Source organism: Lithobates pipiens, unplaced genomic scaffold (assembly GCF_037356315.1).
Source record: "Lithobates pipiens isolate NorthernLeopardFrog02 unplaced genomic scaffold, aLitPip1_a1.2 Scaffold_30, whole genome shotgun sequence".
In the NCBI taxonomy this organism is placed as follows: domain Eukaryota; kingdom Metazoa; phylum Chordata; class Amphibia; order Anura; family Ranidae; genus Lithobates; species Lithobates pipiens.
Genome location: NW_027507791.1, coordinates 55,471,828 through 55,492,404, shown reverse-complemented (window position 1 = coordinate 55,492,404; position 20,577 = coordinate 55,471,828). Strand labels below are relative to the sequence as shown.

At 45.9% G+C, this 20,577-nt stretch overlaps 1 protein-coding gene across 1 annotated transcript in view; it reads right to left on the bottom strand.

Annotated features, from left to right (window-relative positions):
- Positions 1-20,577, bottom strand: part of SV2A (synaptic vesicle glycoprotein 2A) — a 237,608-nt gene that overhangs the window by 124,921 nt on the left and 92,110 nt on the right. Inside the window, exon 2 of the mRNA XM_077464254.1 lies at positions 9,733-10,616. Within this exon, the coding sequence (XP_077320380.1) occupies positions 9,733-10,315 (583 nt within the window). The 5' untranslated portion in view covers positions 10,316-10,616. The remainder of the gene's footprint in view (positions 1-9,732; positions 10,617-20,577) is intronic.

The window sequence follows — 20,577 nt, the reverse complement described above, 5'->3', positions numbered from 1 at the left end:
CTATTTGTGGGGAAAAAAGGACGTCAATTTTTTTTTTGGTGTAAAGTCGCACAGCCACGCAATTGTCAGTTAAAGCGACGCAGTGCCACATCGCAAAAAGTTCTCTGGTCAGGAAGGGGGTAAAATCTTCCAGGGATGAAGCAGTTAATGGCATCCCAGTCTTAGTCCATAGGGTTCAATATTGAGTTGGCCCACCCTTATTATTGGGTTATTTTGTCTCCAGGTTGAATTTTATTTATAGCGGGAGCCACAAAAGTACTACAATATAGCCTCTAGATGGCACTGATGATCATAGGAAATACTTATTTACCATGATTGTCAGCTTCATCTAGTGGTAGTGCGTGGTGGTGATCCTGAGGATGATTATTCCCTTTAAATACCGTCCATTAAAATTTAAATGCCTATTTGACTCTTTTTGAGTAAAGAGTCTACCAACAATATAAAAGTATTGGGATACCTGCCTTTACACGCACATGAACTTTAATGACATCCCAGTCTTAGTCCATAGGGTTCAATATTGAGTTGGCCCAACCTTTGCAGCTATAACAGACCTCACAAATGCACTTCTGGGAGAATGGTCAAACATTCCCATAGACACACCTTGTGGACAGCCTTCCATCAGACTGGTCAGGGTGCCCATGCCGACCTGAGTCCACAGCCAAAAGTGCCTACAATGGGCAAGTTAGCATCAGAACTGGAACAGAGCAAAGGAAGAAGGCCTGGTCTGAATTCAAGAATGGTTTGAGGACCACAACAAATAGTTCAAGGTGTTGACTTGGTCTTCTCCAGATCTTGATTTAATAGAGCAGCAGTCTCCAAACTGTGTTCCGAGGGCCATATGTGGCCCTTTGCTTGTCTTTATCTGGGGCATTATTTTTAATCCAATGACACCCACAAGGGGGCACTATTTCTTCTATGGACACCATCAAAAGGGTACAAATCCTCCCACTGACAACACAGATGGGACACAACTCCTTCCACTGACACCACTGATGGGGCACAATTCCTTCCATTGACACCACTGATGGGGTACAATTTCTTCCATTGACACCACTGATGGGACACAATTCCTTCCATTGACACCACTGCTGGGGCACAATTCCTTCCATTGACACAATTCCTTCCATTGACACCAAGGGGCACTATTCCTGCCATTGACATCAATGATGGGGCACTATTCTTTTTATTGACACCAATGATCCGGAATAATTCCTTCTAATGATACCAACGATGGACCATTATTCCTCCCACTGACACAAACATAGACACCATCAAAAGTGCACAATTCCTCCCACTGACATGATTGATGGGGCAATATTCCTTCCATTGACACCGATGGGGCACAATTCCTTAAATTGACACCAACGATGGGGCAAGATTCCTTCTATTGATACCAACAATGAAGCAATATTCCTCCTACTGACACCAATGAAAGGGCACAATTCCTCCCACTGACGCCAACGATGGGGCCGAATTCTTTCAATTGACTCCAAGGATAGGCCACTATTCCTCCAACTGACATCAACAATGGGGCAATAAGCCTTCCACTGACATCAACGTTGAGGCACTAGTCCTCCCACTGACACCAAAGAGGGGGCATTGTTTACTCTCACTGGGTGCCAGGGCATTTTCTATTCCCATTGGCTCTAGTCCAGCCCCCCTAAAGCCTAAAGGACCGTAAACTGGTCTTTATTTAGAAAGTTTGAAGATCCCTGTAAGCCCTTGTACACACGGTCGGACATTCCGACAACAAAATCCGTCTGATTTTTTCCCGACGGATTTTGTCAGAAACTGGTGATGCATACACACGGTCGGACAAAGTTGTCGGAAAATCTCATCGTTCGGAACGTAATGACGTTCGTTTGTTATGACAGGACTACGTTCAGGCTAGTAGCCAATAGCTTTGGTCTCGTAATTTGATCTGAGCATGCGTGCCACTTTGTCTGTTCAGAATTCTCTACAAACGATCGGACAAAGTCCGATCGGATCATGTTGTCGGAAAATTTTCATATCCAGCTCTCAAACTTTGTTGGTCAGACATTCCGACGGAAAAAGTCCAATGAAGCCCACACACGGTTGGATTATCCAACAACACGGCCCGATTGGACATTTTCCGTCGGAATTTCCGACCGTGTGTACGGGGGCTAATAGAGCATATAGTTTCATAGCTAGTAAGGTTGAATAAAGACACCAGTCCATCCAGTTCAACCTGAGTGAGTGTCTACAATTGTCCCTATCCCTGTACATTGCACACTCACATCGGTCCCTACCCTCAAGGAGCCCACAATCCAAGGTCCCCATTCATATACTAGGGCCAATTTTGGACAAAAGCCAATTAACCTACCTGCATGTCTTTGGAGTGTGGGAGGAAACCAGAGCACCAGGAGGAAACCCACGCAGGCACAGGGAGAGCATGCAGACTCCAGGCAGGTAGTGTCGTGGTTGGGATTTGAACCAGTGACCCTTCTTACTGCTAGGTGAGAGTGCTAACCACTACACCACTGTGCCGCCCAACACCTCTGTGCCGCCCCACACCACTGTGCCGCCCCAACACCACTGTGCCACCCCAACACCACTGTGCTGCCCAACACCACTGTGCCGCCCAACACCACTGTGCCGCCCTAACACCACTGTGCCGCCCAACACCACTGTGCTGCCCAGCATATGTGGGATGTGATGTAAAAACAACTCCGATCCATGGAGGCCCCACCTTACAACTTAAAGGATCTGCTACTGAAGCCTTGGTGCCAGATGCCACAACATACCTTCAGAGGTCTAGTGGAGTCCATGGTGGGTGGTCATAATGCTATGGCTGATTGGTGTATATGCCCGTGATTTGCTGGAAGCTCAGCTTTAAATGATTAACTTTATAACAAGAGCACAATCCCCGGGACTAGCTGTAAGATGTGGGTGGAGAACAGCAGAAGTTACAAAAGCCGGGATCAAGGTTTCTGCTTCGGTGAACGAAATCTGGATTTCCCTGCTGGACTTTAAAAGCCGAAGAATCGATGAAGGCAGATGTCTGTAACAGAGATTTCTGACTCGTCGGCCTGATCAATGAATTTTTTTTTCTCTCTCTCCCGGAGCGGGGATGTGTAGATCTTCCAAGAAGAATAGGAAGGTCGTTTGAAAGAGACAAAAAAGAAGTGACCCTCTGGGATTTCAGCCTCGTTACAGGAAATGAGGATGGATGCTGTGACTCGGAGACCCAGCCTGCCTCATTACCGTAGCACTAAACCGTATGGATTTTTAACTAGCTCCAGTGGAGGAGAGATTATATGTCACTCCATCCAAGAAGAAGAGTGTACGGGGACAACCTCGTATCACCAACCGACCCTCCCAAGTGTTCATTGTGTCCACACTGGCAACAGCTTAGGAACATGGTTTCCGAAAGCCACACCTACAGTGCCTTGAAAAAGTATTCATACCCCTTGACAATTTCCACATTTTGTCATGTTACAACCAAAAACATAAATGTATTTTATTGGGATTTTATGTGATGGACCAACACAAAGTGGCACATCATTGTGAAGTGGAAGGAAAATGATAAATGTTTTTTAAAATGTTTTACAAATAAATAAGTGAAAAGTGTGGGGTACATTTGTATAACGCCCCCCGGAGTCAATACTTTGTAGAACCGCCTTTCACCGCAATTACAGCTGCAAGTCTTTTTTGGGGATGTCTCTACCAGCTTTTCACATCTAGAGAGGGACATTTTTGCCCATTCTTCTTTGCAAAATATCTCAAGCTCTGTCAAATTGGATGGAGAACGTCTGAGAGCAGCAATTTTCAAGTATCGCTACAGATTCTCAATTGGATTTAGGTCTGGACTGTGACTGGGCCATTCTAACACATGAATATGCTTTGATCTAAACCATTTCATTGTAGCTCTGGCTGTATGTTTAGGGTCGTTGTCCTGCTGGAAGGTGAACCTCCGCCCCAGTCTCAAGTCTTTTGCAGAGTCTAATGCCATGTACACACGGTCGGATTATCCGGCAGACTAGGTCCGACAGAAACAGTCCGTCGGACAATGCGATCGTGTGTGGGCTAATCCGATCGTTTTTCATGAAAAAAAAATCAGACAGACCTAGAAATAGAACATGTTTCAAATCTGTCCGACGGACTCAAATCCTATCGGGAAAATTGTTTGTCTGTGTGCTGGTCCGACGAACCAAATACAAAGCAAGGGAAGGATTGGCTACTGGCTATTGAACTTCCTTTTTTTAGTCCTGTCTTACATCATCACGTTCTAAACGAACGGACTTTCGAATGGACTTAGTCCGTTCATGTGTGGCCCCGTCGGAGGTCCACCGAAAGTCCATCGGGAAGACCATCAGACCTAGTCTGCTGGAAAGTCCGGTCATGTATACGCGGCATAACAGGTTTTCTTTTAAGATTGCCCTGTATTTGGCTCCATCCATCTTGCCATCAACTCTGACCAGCTTCCCTGTCCTTGCTGAAAAAAAGCATCCCCACAACATGATACTGCCACCACCATGTTTCACGGTGGGGATGGTTTGTTCAGGGTGATGTGCAGTGTTAGTTTTCCACCACAAATAGCATTTTGCTTTTAGGCCAAAAAGTTCAATTTTGGTCTGATCTGACCAGAGCTCCTTCTTCCACATGTTTGCTGTGTCCCCCACATGGCTTCTCACAAACTGAAAACAGAGCTTCTTATGGTTTCTTTCAACATTGTCTTTCTTCTTGACACTCTTTCATAAAGGGCAGATTTGTGGAGAGCACGACTAATAGTTGTCCTGTGCACAGATTCTCCCACCTGAGCTGTGGATCTTCGCAGTTCCTCCAGACTGACCATGGACCTCTTGGCTACATCTCTGATTAATGCTCTCCTTGCCCGGCCGGTCAGCTTAGGTGGACGGCCATGTCTTGGTAGGTTTACAGTTGTGCCATACTCTTTTCCATTTTCAGATGATGGATTGAACAGAGCTCTGTGAGATGTTCAAAGCTTGGGATATTTTTTTATAACCTAACCCTGCTTTAAACTTCTTCACAACTTTATCCCTGACCTGTCTGATGTGTTCCTTGGCCTTCGTGATGCTGTTTGTTCACTAAGGTTCTCTAACAAACCTCTGAGGGCTTCAAAGAACAGCTGTCTTTATACTGAGATTACATTGCACAGAGGTGGACTCTATCTACTAATTAGGTGACTTCTGAAGGCAATTGGTTCCACTAGATTTTAGTTAGGGGTATCAGAGTAAAGGGGGCTGAGTACAAATGCACGCCACACACTTTTCACATATTTATTTGTAAAAAAAAATTTAAAACCATTTATCATTTTCCTTCCATTTTCCTTCCAGTTTACAATTATGTGCCACTTTGTGTTGGTCTATCACATAAAATCCCAATAAAATACATTTATGTTTTGGTTGTACCCTCACCATGCCGACATCCAAAATATATATATATATAAGGATTGAGAGACTGAAAACGTAGGTGGACGTCTCCTCTCATTATGTGCCCACAAAGTCCACCTATTTTTTGAGTCACTCAATCTTAATATATGACAAAATGTGGAAAATTTCAAGGGGTATGAATACTTTTTCAAGGCACTGTATCTATGTTATGTAGGAAGGAGCAAACAATGAGCTCCCATCTATGAGCATAGTTGGGTGCTTCCTATTGCTCTAAATGTCGGTGAAAAATTGATTTCGGCAACATTTTGCCATTAAATCATTGGGTGTCAGTGGTCATGGGGACACATAATACACTTTTAGAGCTTGCGCATGCATGCGTTACCCTCTGAGGAGCGATCTGCACTGGTCTGCTCTTCAGAGGCATTTGACAGGCGGTGAGGGGGCATTATGCTGCCTCCTCATTGCTACAGTTAACCCTGTAAATGCCATACTACCGTGCTGCAACGGCATTATTGGCATTATTTTATATATTTAAAAAAAGTGCTTTGCTTCTGGTCCTGTGGATGGTGAGGTCAGCAATGGTCTCCAGCACACAGCTTGTGATTGACAGCCTCTGCTCTGTACCTGTGTGCTATGTCAAGGGGTGTGTCCCTTGCCTATATTCAGCTTAGTTACATCTAGAAAAGTTGGGGGAATATATAAGAGCAGACAGAATCTGGCGAATCTGTGCATAGTAACCAATCAGCTTCTATCTTTAGCTTGTTCAGTTATGCTTTGAAAATAAAAGCTAGAAGCTGATTGGCTGCATTTACAGCTGCCCCATTATGGGCAATAAAGATAAAAAATAAATTGGCTTTATTTTATGGGAACAAAAAGGGAGAACATGCAAACTCCATGTGAACTTACCCAGAATTTAGTTATATGTAAGCTATGCATAGCAGAGTCAGACACAACGTTGTGCAGGGTATCAGGTTCTGGACTACATTGCAAGTAAAACAGTTCTTTATTAGGAAATTATCTTTTTCTATTAGTACACAAATGACACATGACTTTTATTATAAATTATTTATTATTATTAATTGTATATTATATTGTAATGTGCTGCATGGAGCTCCCTTATACAATCCTTTGCTCTCTGTGTGCAAGCAGTGGTCTCTCTGCAGCGGTCTGGCCCCTCTGCTGAGTCAAAACTAGAGCTTTCCAATCAGCTGGGAGCTGACTGCAGATCTAGCAGGAAGTGTGTCAGATGACCCAACAGGAGGCGTGTCAGACCTCTGCAGAGAGACCACTGCTTCCACGCAGAGAGGACAGGCTTTTCTGCTTTTCAAGCCGTAAAACGCAAGACTTTGAACACTTTTTTATTTTTTTTAATGCACCTGGAATGTATTTAGCAGATTTAACCACTTACCGACCACCTCCTGCTACAGTGTGGCTCGGCTGCGCAGGATCACGTATAAATATGATTTGCATTTCCCGGTAGGGGGCTCGCCCACCGCCCCTCCCCACCCTGCTGTTATTCGCTACAGTACAAGCCAAACAGAGAGTCCCGGCCAATGATTTATGACCAGAACCCGCTGAGCAAATGACAGAAGGGAGCCCTGTGTAGGCAAACAATACAGGGCTCTCTACTAACCAGTGGCGGCCCATCCATAAGGGCTGCAGGGGTGCCGGCCCCCTAATCCATGCGTCCAGCCCCGAATCTACATGCAGGATGCTGGACGCATGGATTCCAAAGGGATTTTTTTTTTTTAGAAGCTTGTGATTAGAGCATGTGACTCTAATTGGCTACAAAAAAGGGTGGGCTCGGGGCGCAGAGCAATGCGCCCTAACCCCACCCAGTTGTGTGATAATAGCAAATTAATATTCGCTATTATCGTCCTGATTCCTCTCCCAGCCAATCAGGAAACTGGCCCCGAGTCCGAGAGGAGAAACAATCATATTGGCCACTGAGGAGGAGGAGGAGAAGACGCAGGGGAAGATGCAGGGGAAGCCGCCGTGAAGCAGAGGAGGAGGAGACGTAGGGTGAAGCCGACTAGGAGGAAGCACTGGCCGCAACCTAGATGGGGTAAGTGCGGTGCTGGTGGGCTGACAATCGAGCGATGGGCAGGGGGGTGATGACGGATCGACTTACCGCCCCCTGTGGGCGGGTAGCGGACGACTTTGAGGCTCATCAGGAATGGAGCACCAGCCGCCACTTCTACTGACAGCAGTGATGTGCCAGTTTTTTTTGCCAAAGCACAGCAGGGAGTAAAAACCAGCACATTGTACACACAGTAAACATTGTTAGGCACACATTTAACCCCTTGATTGTTTTAAATGTTAACCCCTCCCCAGCCAGTGTAATTAGTACAGTGACAGTGCACATTATTAGCGCTGATCACTGTATTAGTGTCACTGGTGATGTCAGTGTTAGTTAGTCATTCCACTCCAGTGCCATTTAGTCTCAGATTGCCGGCTGCACTATCACAGTCCCATTGTAAGTCACTGATCACCTCTACTACTAGTATAAAGAAAAAACTAAATTCCAATATACAGTATCTCACAAAAGTGAGTAGACCCCTCACATTTTAGTAAATATTTTATCTTTTCATGTGACAACACTGAAGAAATGACACTTGTCTACAATGTAAAGTAGTGAGTGTACAGCTTGTATAACAGTGTACATTTGCTGTCCCTTCAAAATAACTCAACACACAGCCATTAATGTCTAAAAAAAATGCTGGCAACAAAAGTGAATACACCCCTAAGTGAAAATGCCCCAAAAGAATTTGTGAGGTCAGGCACTGATGTTGGACGAGAAGGCCTGGCTCGCAGTCTCCGCTCTAATTCATCCCAAAGGTAGGGTTGAGGTCAGGACTCTGTGCAGGCCAGTCAAGTTCCTCCACCCCAAACTCGTTCATTCATGTCTTTATGGACCTTGTTTGTGCTCTGGTGCGCAGTCATGTTGGAACAGGAAGGGGCCATCCCCAAACTGTTCACACAAAGTTGGGAGCATGAAATTTCCCAAAATGTCTTGGTACGCTGACACCTTAAGAGTTCCCTTCACTGGAACTAAGGGGCCAAGCCCAACTCCTGAAAAAAAAAACTTACACCATAATCCCCCCCTCCACCAAATGATTTGGACCAGTGCACAAAGTAAGGTCCATAACGACATGGGTGAGCGAGTTTGAGGGTGGTCTATTGTTGTTGGGGATGGTGGGTTTATTGTTGATAGGTGAATCTATTGTTGCTGGTGGGATCTATTGTTGTTGGCTGCATAGGATCTATTTTACTGCTTGTCTTGTTATCACTATCAAATTACATACAAGTGACTTCCATACAAATTACTTGTTTCTGTATTCTCTAAAGAGGGGTACTGGAAGATGGGTGGGGTGTGGAACTAAGAGAGGGTTCTTGCAGGTGGGTAGGGGATGAAACCAAGGGATGGTGCTTGGAGGTGGGTAGGGGGTGGAACCAAGGGATGGTGCTCGGAGGTGGGTAGGGGATGGAACCAAGGGATGGTGCTCAGAGGTGGGTAGAGGGTGGAACCAAGGGATGGTGCTCAGAGGTGGGTAGGGGGTGAAACCAAGGGATGGTGCTCAGAGATGGATAGGGGTTGGAACCAAGGGATGGTGCTCAGAGGTGGGTAGGGGGTGGAACCAAGGGATGGTGCTCGGAGGTAGGTAGAGGGTGGAACCAAGGGATGGTGCTCGGAGGTGGGTAGGGGATGGAACCAAGGGATGGTGCTCAGAGGTGGGTATGGGGTGGAATCAAGGGATGGTGCTCGGAGGTGGGTAGGGGATGAAACCAAGGGATGGTGCTCAGAGGTGGGTAGGGGGTGGAACCAAGGGATGGTGCCGGAAGTGGGTAGGGGATGGAACCAAGGGGTGGTGCTCAGAGGTGGGTAGGGGATGGAACCAAGGGATGGTGCTCAGAGGTGGGTAGGGGATGGAACCAAGGGATGGTGCTCAGAGGTGGGTAGGGGGTGGAACCAAGGGATGGTGCTCGGAGGTGGGTAGGGGATGGAACCAAGGGATGGTGCTCAGAGGTGGGTAGGGGGTGGAACCAAGGGATGGTGCTCGGAGGTGGGTAGGGGATGGAACCAAGGGATGGTGCTCGGAGGTGGGTAGGGGATGGAACCAAGGGATGGTACTCAGAGGTGGATAGGGGATGGAACCAAGGGATGGTACTCAGAGGTGGGTAGGGGATGGAACCAAGGGATGGTGCTCAGAGGTGGGTAGGGGCAGAGACAAGGGGTGACTCAGAAGGAGGGAGTACCAGCACCAATTCTCTGAGAAAAAAAGCCCTAGTTTCAGTTACAGAACAATTTCAGCAATGCAGTACAATGAAACAATATGAATTGGTACAGTAGACTTACCGAGCATGCCTTTGTTGGAGTCAGACAGGCACATGTCCTTCTCTGCACTGGGCAAAACAAATCCAACTACAAAAATTTCTACCCCATCTGCCATGAGGGCAAGTCCTAGCACAAAATAGAGGGTCCACTGAAATCGTCCATGTCCACATTCTTGAAGGATCATCTCATACTGTTGAGCCAGCTCTTCCTCGTCCTTCCTCCTTTGCCCTTCCAGATCAGCAAAGTCTTTGAACTCAGTAACAAGTTCTTGGTTATCAGTGAGGTGATCTCCTTTCATGGAATCAGCCCTAGGAATGCCTTGATACTCTCCCTCGTAGATTTCATCATCCTCATCGTGGCCTTCAGTAGCATCACTAGACCCTCCCTCATCATCGTTAAGAGGATCTCCTCGGTAGTATCCATCCTGTGGCGGGTAGTCATCATCATCATCTTCTTCGAATCGAGTGTAGGAACGTTTCGTGTATTCATCTTGCACCTTATCCACGCTTTTCCCAACTTTCTTGGCTGCATGTTTCTTAACCTCCTTGGCTATGTCTTTGGCTCCTCGTATAAAAGCAGTCCGATCTCTGAATGCTTCATCCATGGTGACCAGCACAAGATATATTAACTATTATTTGGTGGAAAGTAATCGTAAAGACGAAGGTGCTATTTTTCTACAGCTTCTTACTATTCCTACAGAACTAATGTTTCAGAACTACAAAGGCTGGACAGCAACCTACAATAGTATTGATGAAGCTAAGGGCATCCCACAATACTGGAAAGCTGGACCACTTGCAGGAAAAACCATGAAATACGTTTGGCAATGCTAGGAATTCTGCAGGAACATGCTTTTCAGGAAAGTAATTTTTCATGTGATGGTCAAACCTTGACAGATCCCTCAGCCCCTGGAAAAAAAAAATACAAGAAAAATCAAAAGGGATGTTTGAAGCATGGCGGGTTCTGTTACATTTCAAAAAATAATTACAGTAAGTTGCAATCGAATTTTAAACAACATTTTCATAGAACCTTACTTAAATTCAACATTTTAAAAAATTCTAAAACTTACATTTGCATTTTTAAAATGTTAACATTTTTAAATTTTTATACTAGTTTACAGTATACAGGTTTTTTTGTTTTAAAACCAGGTGCAAACCAGGACCACTCCCACACTTTTTTTAATCCATAAAAAAATTAGGATGAAGAGGCGCTTAAGAAGTCATGTGACCCTGTATGAAGCGCAACCTTGTGTAGAGACATTACTGTCACCCATGGGTGTCCGCAGGTAGGGGCAAGGGGGGTCAAGTGCCCCCCCGCTGGAATCGGATCTTAAATTCAGCACAGTTGCGTCACTATCGGGGTTTGAGCAGCCTGCACCTGGGTACCACCCACCAGTGGGGTATCACCATTAAGGTGCTGTCAAGTGCCTCCATCAGTGTAGTGTGACTTTGGGTTCTTTTCCCTGCTCAGTCCAGCAGAGAACTCGGCAGCACTGTGGCAGGAGTAAGGCGAACTGCGGGCTATTAGAGGTTTCCCCCGCTCACCCCCGCCCCTTTCTCCTGTCAGGGAATTGGCCATAACTGAGGGCCAATCAAAGGAGACTAAGAGAGGAGAGCATCATGGGACATGTAGTCCCAAAGATTGATGACCCCATTTTTCACAGGGAGGAGGCTACAGCTCGATCAAGTGAGAGATTGAGAGACTGCAGTCTGCAAAAAAGCTGAGGGAGAGAGTGCTACAGGACAAAGAATGAGGAGTGTGCTGGGCGGAAGCCAGAGAGAGAGCCACACTGCCCAGCACCACCAGAGAAAGAGCTACGCTGCCCAGCACCACCAGAGAGAGAACCATGCTGCCCAGCTCCACCAGAGAGAGAGCCATGCTGCCCAGCACCACCAGAGAGAGAGCCACGCTACCCAGCACCACCAGAGAGAGCCACGCTGCCCAGCACCACCAGAGAGAGAAAGACCGAGCCACTACCAGAGTTTGGACATGATAAACTACTGACCAGACTCATCCCTGGGGAACCCAGAATGAGCAATTGTCCAGCCAGAGGGATCACTGCTGTAGTTTCGCTGGGTCGGGTAAGAGGGTCTGTTGGCCATTATCCATTACTTATCCTAGGGACGGTACTATGTCTGCAGTCTCTGACCATGATAATGTGATAATTACATTGCCGAAAAGGGGGGGGTGCATGGGTGACCCTAAAATGATGCCCTCCCCTGAAAAAAGTTCTGCGGACGCCCATGCTGTCACCTGACCTTTAGAGCTTGGAAGAGATTAGGAGGTAAGATGAGGAGAAGACCCTGGCCTGTAGTTAGTAAAAGTTCAAGGGCTCCTGACCTGCGGAGGTTAAAAGCCTAGATAGATAGAGGCAAATGACTAATAGAGAGTGTAATGCGAGATAGAAAGCATTATCTGATCTGTACAGTGGCTCAGAGAAATAGTTTAAGATCACATATGTCAAACACAAGGCCCCTGGGTCGAATCACACTGTGCATGTTGCACCTCTAAACCCTGCACTCTGTTCACTACCTCCCCCTGAACTTTGCACTCTGTACATAATGCACTTCTGAACCCTGCACTCTGTACACAGGGAACCCTGCATTCTGTACTTAACGCATCCCTGATTTCTGCACTCTGTACATAACACACTTCTGAACTCTGCAATTTCTACATAGTATAATACTGAATTCTGCACTCTGTACATAATGCACTACTAAACCCTGTACTCTGTACGTAGTGAACCCTGCACTCTGAACTGTACAGGACGTCAAGGTTGGGTCCTGGGCGGGTGCTATGTAGCACCAGTATTTGGATTGTGGTCCCTTTAAGGGAGTCACGGTATACTTCAGGGGGTCACCCAGAATGGGTGAGAAATTCCGGGTATAGTCATCAGGAAAGGACTGACTTGTGGTCCTCTCTATATTAAGAGAGAGATAGCCGGGACTCGGAATTTGGGGGGCTCTGCAGTGATATTTGGATGGGAAAGAGCCTCCCTCCCTGACCACAGGGATTCTGCACACAGGGGGTTAAAGGCCTCCAGGAAAACAGCTCATAAAAGAGAGGGAGTAATGAAGAGGTGGTGGTGAGGAGGAGTAGGAGATTTACATCTGTCTGATGAGCTGTGTTGCTGTTTTGGAGGCTGCAAAGGATTTCTATAAGGACTTTGGGGCGAAGACCCTGCTACAGAACTGTAGGTGTTTTCTTTAATTCTTGTTTTTGTGCTGAAGATAAGCGGACTTTAATTTACGTTTTGATTTGTGTGCTGAAGAAAGCCTTATTTTTGATTTAATTATATATAAAAGTCTTTTGGTTTCACCTTTGAACGGTTTATACACTTGGTCCCACGGAGCTATTATCCCCAAAGTTTACAGTACATAGTGAACCCTCCATTCTGTACTTAACGCATCCCTGATTTCTGCACTCTGTACATAACACACTTCTGAACTCTGCAATTTCTACATAGTATAATACTGAATTCTGCACTCTGTACATAATGCACTACTAAACCCTGCACTCTGTACATAGTGAACCCTGCACTCTGTACTTAATGCACCCCTTGAACTCGGCACTCTGTACATAAAACACCCTTGAACTCTGCATTATGTACATAACACACTCCTGAACTCTGCCATCTCTATGTAGCATTATCCTGAACTCTGCACTCTGTACGTATCACACTACTGAACCCTGCACTCTGTACACTACACCCCCAAAACGTTCCACTCTGTACATAACACACTCCTGAACCCTGCACTCTGTACTTAACACACCCCCAAACGCTGCACTCCGTACATAACACACCACTGTACTCTGTACATACAGTAACACACTCCTGAACCCTGCACTCTGTATGTAGCACACACCAAATACAACTGGCCCTTTGAGGACAACCATACTGCTGATGTGGCCTGCAATGAAATTGAGTTTGACACCCCTGTTGTAGATAGTAAAAGCACATACTAAGTTAACTGATGTAGAAATATTTTACATTTAGATAGAACCACCACACCTGTACAGAACCTTATATGAAGTTTAGATAAGACCTGTCCTGTAGAAAGAAGAAGCTAAGAGAGTAGCTGCTGGCCTGTAGACATTACAATTTCAGATGTGTGTGGGCATATGACCTTAAAGAGAGGGAGATTAGACAGAGGCAACCAGTTTTTAAAAATCTGATATTCAAATAGGTAGAAGGACCTGACATGCATATAGCTGAAACTCATACAAAGGCACCTGACCCGTAGCAGCAGTATCTTAGAAATGCATGACTTGTAAATAGTGAAAGCCTATACAGATGCTCCTGGTCTGTAGAGAAGTTATTGGCAACTAGGATGACCCCATTTCCAAACTGCCATTCATCGACAGCGCCCCTCCCCCCCCCCCCTCAGCGCACACGCCCTCACGCCAGCCGAAAAAAAGATTATTTTTGATACTTTTTTTTTGCCAATTTTTAGCAAACAGTGGTCACCAGTTAAGACAGGTGGTATACATTCTTTACATATATATTTTTTGTCAGCTTAATTTTTTATTGCCCCCCACTTGTCAGCCTCATTTTTTTTATTGCCCCCCCCCCACTTGTCAGCCTAATTTTTTATTGCCTCCCACTTGTCAGCCTCATTTTTTTTATTGCCCCCCACTTTGTCAGCCTCATTTATTACTGTACTGTCCTCAGCCCCAGTGCCCTGACTTGTCATCTGACCTGCTCCAATCAGGTTCCATTTGCTCACCTTTTAAGGAAAGCACTGGGTAAAGGCCTTGCTCCCCTCGGCCTTGCTCAGAGACTTTGCGAATGTGACTTCACTGGTTGCTAGACACCAGGCGGGGTGGCCCTAGCAATCAGTTTAACAATCTTCTGTTAGGGTGGCTATGTGTCCTCATTTCATTCCGGGACACTGTATTGTCCCGGAATGAAGGTGCCCGGGACACGGGACACAAATGCGAATTGCGAGACAATCCCGGGCAATCCGGGACACGTGGGCACCCTATTGGCAACCGACCTGTAGAAACTAGAACTAGCCTGAAATAGAATCTAACCACCTGACTTGTGGAGAGTAGAGCTCATATAGGGACATCTGACAGAGAGCAAGCAGAAGCTTAGACTGATGTACCTGACCAGTCAAAATAGAAGCTCAAATGAAGGCACCTAACCTGTAGAGAGCAGTAGCTTGGATAGAAGCACTAGAACTTTAGAGAATACGACTCAGATACAGACTCCTGAGCTGTAGAAAGTAGAAGCTCAGATGGAGGCACCTGATCCATAGAGAAGAATCTCAGATGGAGGCACCTGATCCATAGAGAAGAATCTCCGATGGAGGCACCTGATCCATAGAGAAGAATCTCAGATGGAGGCACCTGATCCTTAGAGAAGAATCTCAGATGGAGGCACCTGATCCATAGAGAAGAATCTCAGATGGAGGCACCTGATCCATAGAGAAGAATCTCAGATGGAGGCACCTGATCCATAGGGAAGAATCTCAGATGGAGGCACCTGATCCATAGAGAAGAATCTCAGATGGAGGCACCTGACCTGTAGAAACTAGAAGCCCAGACAGAGGCATCTGATCTGTAGAGAAGAATCTCAGACAGAGGTACTGGACCTGTAGAGAGTAGAAACTCAGACAGAGGCATCTGACATACAGCGAGAAGATATTAAGTTAGAGCTACCTGACCCGTAGCTAGAAGGACCCAGAGGCCCCAGATTTGCAGAGAGAAGAAGCTCAGAAAGAGGCACCTGATTTAAGAAAAAATGAGCTTAGAGGCACCTTACTGGTAGAGAAGAGAAGCTAAGACAAAGATGTCTGACATGCAGAGAGCAGTAGATCAGACAAAGATACCTGACGTGTAGAGAGCAGAGGCACAGACAAATGCACCTAACTGGTAGAGAGCAGAAGCTCAGATGGAGCTACTGAACCTGTAGAGAGCAGTAGATAGAACCAACTGAACTAGAAACTAGATAGGAGCAGTTGAGCTATAGAAAGCAGAGCTCAACCTGCAGTAAATAGAAGCTCAGATGGAGGCATCCAGCCTGTGGCAGAAGCTCCAGTAGAGGCACCTGAGCTATTGAGAGAAGTAACTCAGACAGAGGCACCTGACCAGTGGAGAAAAGAAGCTCAGACAAAGACATCTGATCTATATGTAGTGCTGGCTCCTGATGAGCAATGCGCTATATGTTTTTCAAAGTTAATTCTTCTGAAACCACAGTTGGGTTTTGGGTCTAATTTTACAAAATTTATGGTTTCAGTACCAGTCTGGCTGGGTTGCACTGGGTTCTCCTTGGCCGCGGGCGTCGCTGTCACTACCGGCAGGTGTGAGAACGCAGTCTAGCTGGGTGTATTGAATGCCACGTTTCTTTCTAAACCAGCCCAGTGGGAGTGTCTCCTGCTGCGCATTCTGGGAGGTGGTATTTAAGGTACTGACGTTGTTCCGTCCATTCCAGTCCAGAGCGATTTTTCTGTCTGTTTGGTTCTGGTCCTCCTGACCAGCCCCCATGGCCCTCCTGGCCTGAGGTGTGGAACCATGCATTTCCAAGTCTCGGGCTGGCTAGCCCGAGGCGAAGCAAAGGCAGGGACAGGCCTGAATGGATATTGGGTCCTATTGATTCAAAGGTAGTTCGTGCCGTCCCATCTAAGGGAGAGGCTCAGCAACTGGAGAAGCACCCAGGGGAGGGCTCTTCAGGAGAAGGCCATGCGCAAGGTTAGTTTCTCTCAAGGAGCCTGGAGGCTCAGTTGAAGGACACTCCATGGAGCTACACTCATACGGTATTGCTGAGAGATACTGGTACCGTATGATAGCTCTTTAAATTTGTCCCTCAGTTATACTCAAGTCTGTGGCAGAGACTTTTCTCAAGTATTCTACACTCAAGTCTGTGGCAGAGCCTTTACTTAACACCCCATCGGCTGCAAGGCCTAGTGAGAGGAGGTCTATCCAGGGGTTGTAAAATCCAGCTGTGAAACGGTTATTCTCTGGATTCCTTCTATAAGAGACTTGTCATTTTTTGCAGTCCAAAGTACCTGAACTTAATCTTAACCCTCTACGCTAAACTGAGAGACTCTGTTTATACTTCAAATAAATAACCCAAAAGAAGATTCAGTGTCAGTTTCCACATTTCTTTGGGCCATTTACCACGGGAAACCCTAGACAGAGAAGCAGTCAAGAAGGTAACGGTAAGCCCAATAAAACCAATAGCTCCTTCGGGGGTCAGTGCTACATATAGAGATCAGAAACTCAGATGCATCGGACCTGTAGTGAGCAGAATCTCCAGCAGAGTTACCTGACTTATAGAGAGAAGTAGCTCAGGCGGAGGTGCCTGATCCATCGAGAACAGAAGCTCATATAGAGGCATCTATAGAAAGCAGAAACTCAAAATGAAGCACCTGACCTGTACAGAACAGAAGCTCAGATGTAGGCACCTGGATTGTAGGTAACAGTCTCTGATGCAGGCACCTGACTTCTAGGGAGCAGAGGCTCAGATATAGGCACCAGACCTTTAGAGAACAGAGGCTCAGATATAGGCACCAGACCTTCAGAGAACAGAGGCTCAGATATAGGCACCAGACCTTTAGAGAACAGAGGCTCAGATATAGGCACCAGAGCTTTAGAGAACAGAGGCTCAGATGTTGGCACCAGAGCTTTAGAGAACAGAGGCTCAGATATAGGCACCAGAGCTTTAGAGAACAGAGGCTCAGATGTTGGCACATGGCCTGTAAAGAACAGAAGTTCTGATATGGGCACCTGACTTGCAGAGAACAGAGGATCAGATGTAGGCACCAGAGCTGTAGAAAACAGCGGCTCAGATGTAGGCTCATGGCCTCTACAAAACAGAAGTTCAGATGAAGGCACCTGATCTATAGCGAGAAGAGGCTTAGGTAGCGTTACCTGACATGTAGAAAGAAGAACTTGGATAGAGGTGCCTAACTTGTACATATTAGAGTTTCAGTTAGATGGACTTAAACTGTAAAAACTGTAGACAGAACATCCATTCAGAATACACTATTGTACAAAAGTGCATGTAGCAAAGTCCCGGGCCCCTTGAGGCCTAATGATGACCTCCAGACTTAGAGACAGCTGACATCCTTCAGTGTAGAGTAGGTTACAAGGCATGGTGGGTGTAATGCAAGATGAAAGACACTGTTAGAATAAAAAAATTAATTTTTTTGTCTCTTAAACAGAACTGTAGAACAGAGAGTTAGGGCTAAGACACCCTTATGTAGATGCAATGTTAATTGGCAGACTTCGAGACTTCTAAAGGTAGACAGCTATACAGGTGAAGGCCTCCAGTCGGACACCACTTCTGTATAGGTAGGACTGCTGTCTCCTATGGCAACAAGCTTGTAGTAGTTACTAACAGCAATTAAAGTCAACTATTTTCAACACGAACAGTTCTTCGTTTACCCCACCATCCCTCATTGTGGACCTTCACTCAATGAGCTCCCAGTCTCTCTCACTAGACTTTAGATCCACTGGCCACTGGATCCCCTGAACTCTTCCACTGGTAGCAATCAGTATCGTCCTCAAGCATCACCCCCACTTCCCTGCTGGGTCCCTAGCTTGGCACTCAGAGATACTCTTAAATCTTCACCTCTGCAGACACACTAGGTCCCTGGCTTGGCACTCACTGATGCTCCACAAACATCACCTTTGCTGTCCCGCTGGGTCCCTGACTTGGCACTTGCTTAAGTTTTCCTACCTCTTCACCGTCCCTGGCTGGCGAGAAATCTGCTCTGGTACTGGCCTCAGCTTACTCACAGAAGTCTCCGGTAACAAGGTGGATGGTCCCTTAATGGCCACAGCTTCCCCTCTACCTTGGACCATAACAGGTTCCCCCCCAATCACCTGACTCTACCCAAATAAATAGACTCTCCCAGTAGGCCAAGGGACCCCAGAAAACCCCTGCTCATTGGCTGAGATACCCCATTCATCTATAATCTGTCCTTGCTATGCCATTGTCTTATCCAATGTCACCAGCTACCAAGCCACCTAGTGACAGAAGAGAGAAGTGCAGCAATTCCAGAATTAGGGAGAAATCAATTGATCTCCTAACAATTGGCCAAGGAAACTATCGCCTGGCAACTAAATTTAATAGCAACCCTGCCTAAACATCAGGGTGCTGCATGCACAAAGTCAACCATACAGTACGTCAGTTTACTGCAGTCAGATCGATGAAGAATAAATTACTATTTGTTGTATTTAGTAGTGACACGTGCCCGTAATTAAAAACAGGTGTCTCATTTTTTTTTTTACAGTTCCCTAGAGGAAGCATTGCAAGTGCAACCCATAATATTCACTCTTTTCCCTTGTACACACGGTCGGAGATTCCGAGGGACTGTGTCCTATCGGAGCGTTTTGTCGGATATTCTGACTGTGTGTGGTCTGCATCGGACTGTTTCCGTCGGAATATCCGACGGACCAAGTTTTCCAACTTGCCGGTAAAATTTTCAGACAAAATCCTCCGATCGAACATACTCCGATCATATGTAGCCTACTCCGACGGACAAAGTGCCACACATGCTCAGATCAAATTCCTAGACCAAAGCTACTGGTTACTAGCCTGAACGTAGTCCCGTCGTAACGAAATAAAGTCATCACGTTATGTACAATCGGATTTTCCGACAACTTAGTCTGACCGTGTGTATGCAACATCACTTCGGAATTAATCCGTCGGAATTACTCTGACGGATTTGGTTGTCGGAATCTCCGACCGTGTGTACAAGGGATTTGACTTCCCCATGCAACACTGAAATGTTATTAGTTGCTATAGGCCAAGCAGAATACTAGATGCTTTGGAAGATGGTACTCAGGATGCCCATAAATGTCTTTATTAATTTTACAGGTCACTAAATGATCTTTTAGTATCATTTTTTTTTTTTGCATGGTGGTCAAAAAAAATCGAGAAATGTTTGTTAATTTGCGGGTAACTGGAAGGCTTTAGCCTCCTAATTCTCTGAGCTAAAAACAGACCTTAAATTAATACATAGCGAGAGAGCTGAGTAGTTATTCTAAGCATGTCTGCAGGAACGCCAGAGGCCAAATCATGTAATCGCTCAGTATAAGCTGAGAGGAATTCATTTCGACAGGAAAAATTCATTATGAGAAGATGGTGAGGAGAAATCTGTTGCTGGTCAGTTCAGAAGTAAATGGTAATTTCCTCTACGCAAGCTAAAATGCAGAAACAAGCTGAAATCAGGGCTGGCAAACAAGACATTGTGCCATAGAATGTGGTGCCCATACTAGGCCATGTTGTCCACCACAATTCGATTATTCAATCAGAATCCAAATGCCACGCTGTCAGAATTGATGGATTTATTTGATGGTTGAGTTGGCCATGCACGGTTTTCATTTGAACATTCATAGAAAAATTGTTTGTCAGAACATTCTCTTTTACCATCATTGATTCAACTACCAGTAATTTCTTTTGAAATCCCTTGTAGGTTTGTCCAGAACTGCTACTTGAATGGAATCCCAGATATATTACACAGGTTCGATGACAATATTTATAAGCCCTTGTACACACGGTCGGACATTCCGACAACAAAATCCGTCGGATTTTGTCCGACGGATTTTGTCCGAAACTGGTGTTGCATACACGCGGTCGGACAAAGTTGTCGGAAAATCCGATCGTACGTAACGTGATGACGTTATTTTGTTACGACGGGACTACATTCAGGCTAGTAGCCAATAGCTTTGGTCTAGGAATTTGATCTGAGCATGTGTGGCACTTTGTCCAATTGGATCATGTTGTCAGAAAGTTTTATAGCCCAGCTCTAAGCCCTTGTACCCTTGTACACACGATCGGAGAATGTGTCCTATTTGACCGTTTGTTGGATATTCCGACTGTGTGTGGTCTGCATCGGACTGTTTTTCAACTTGCCG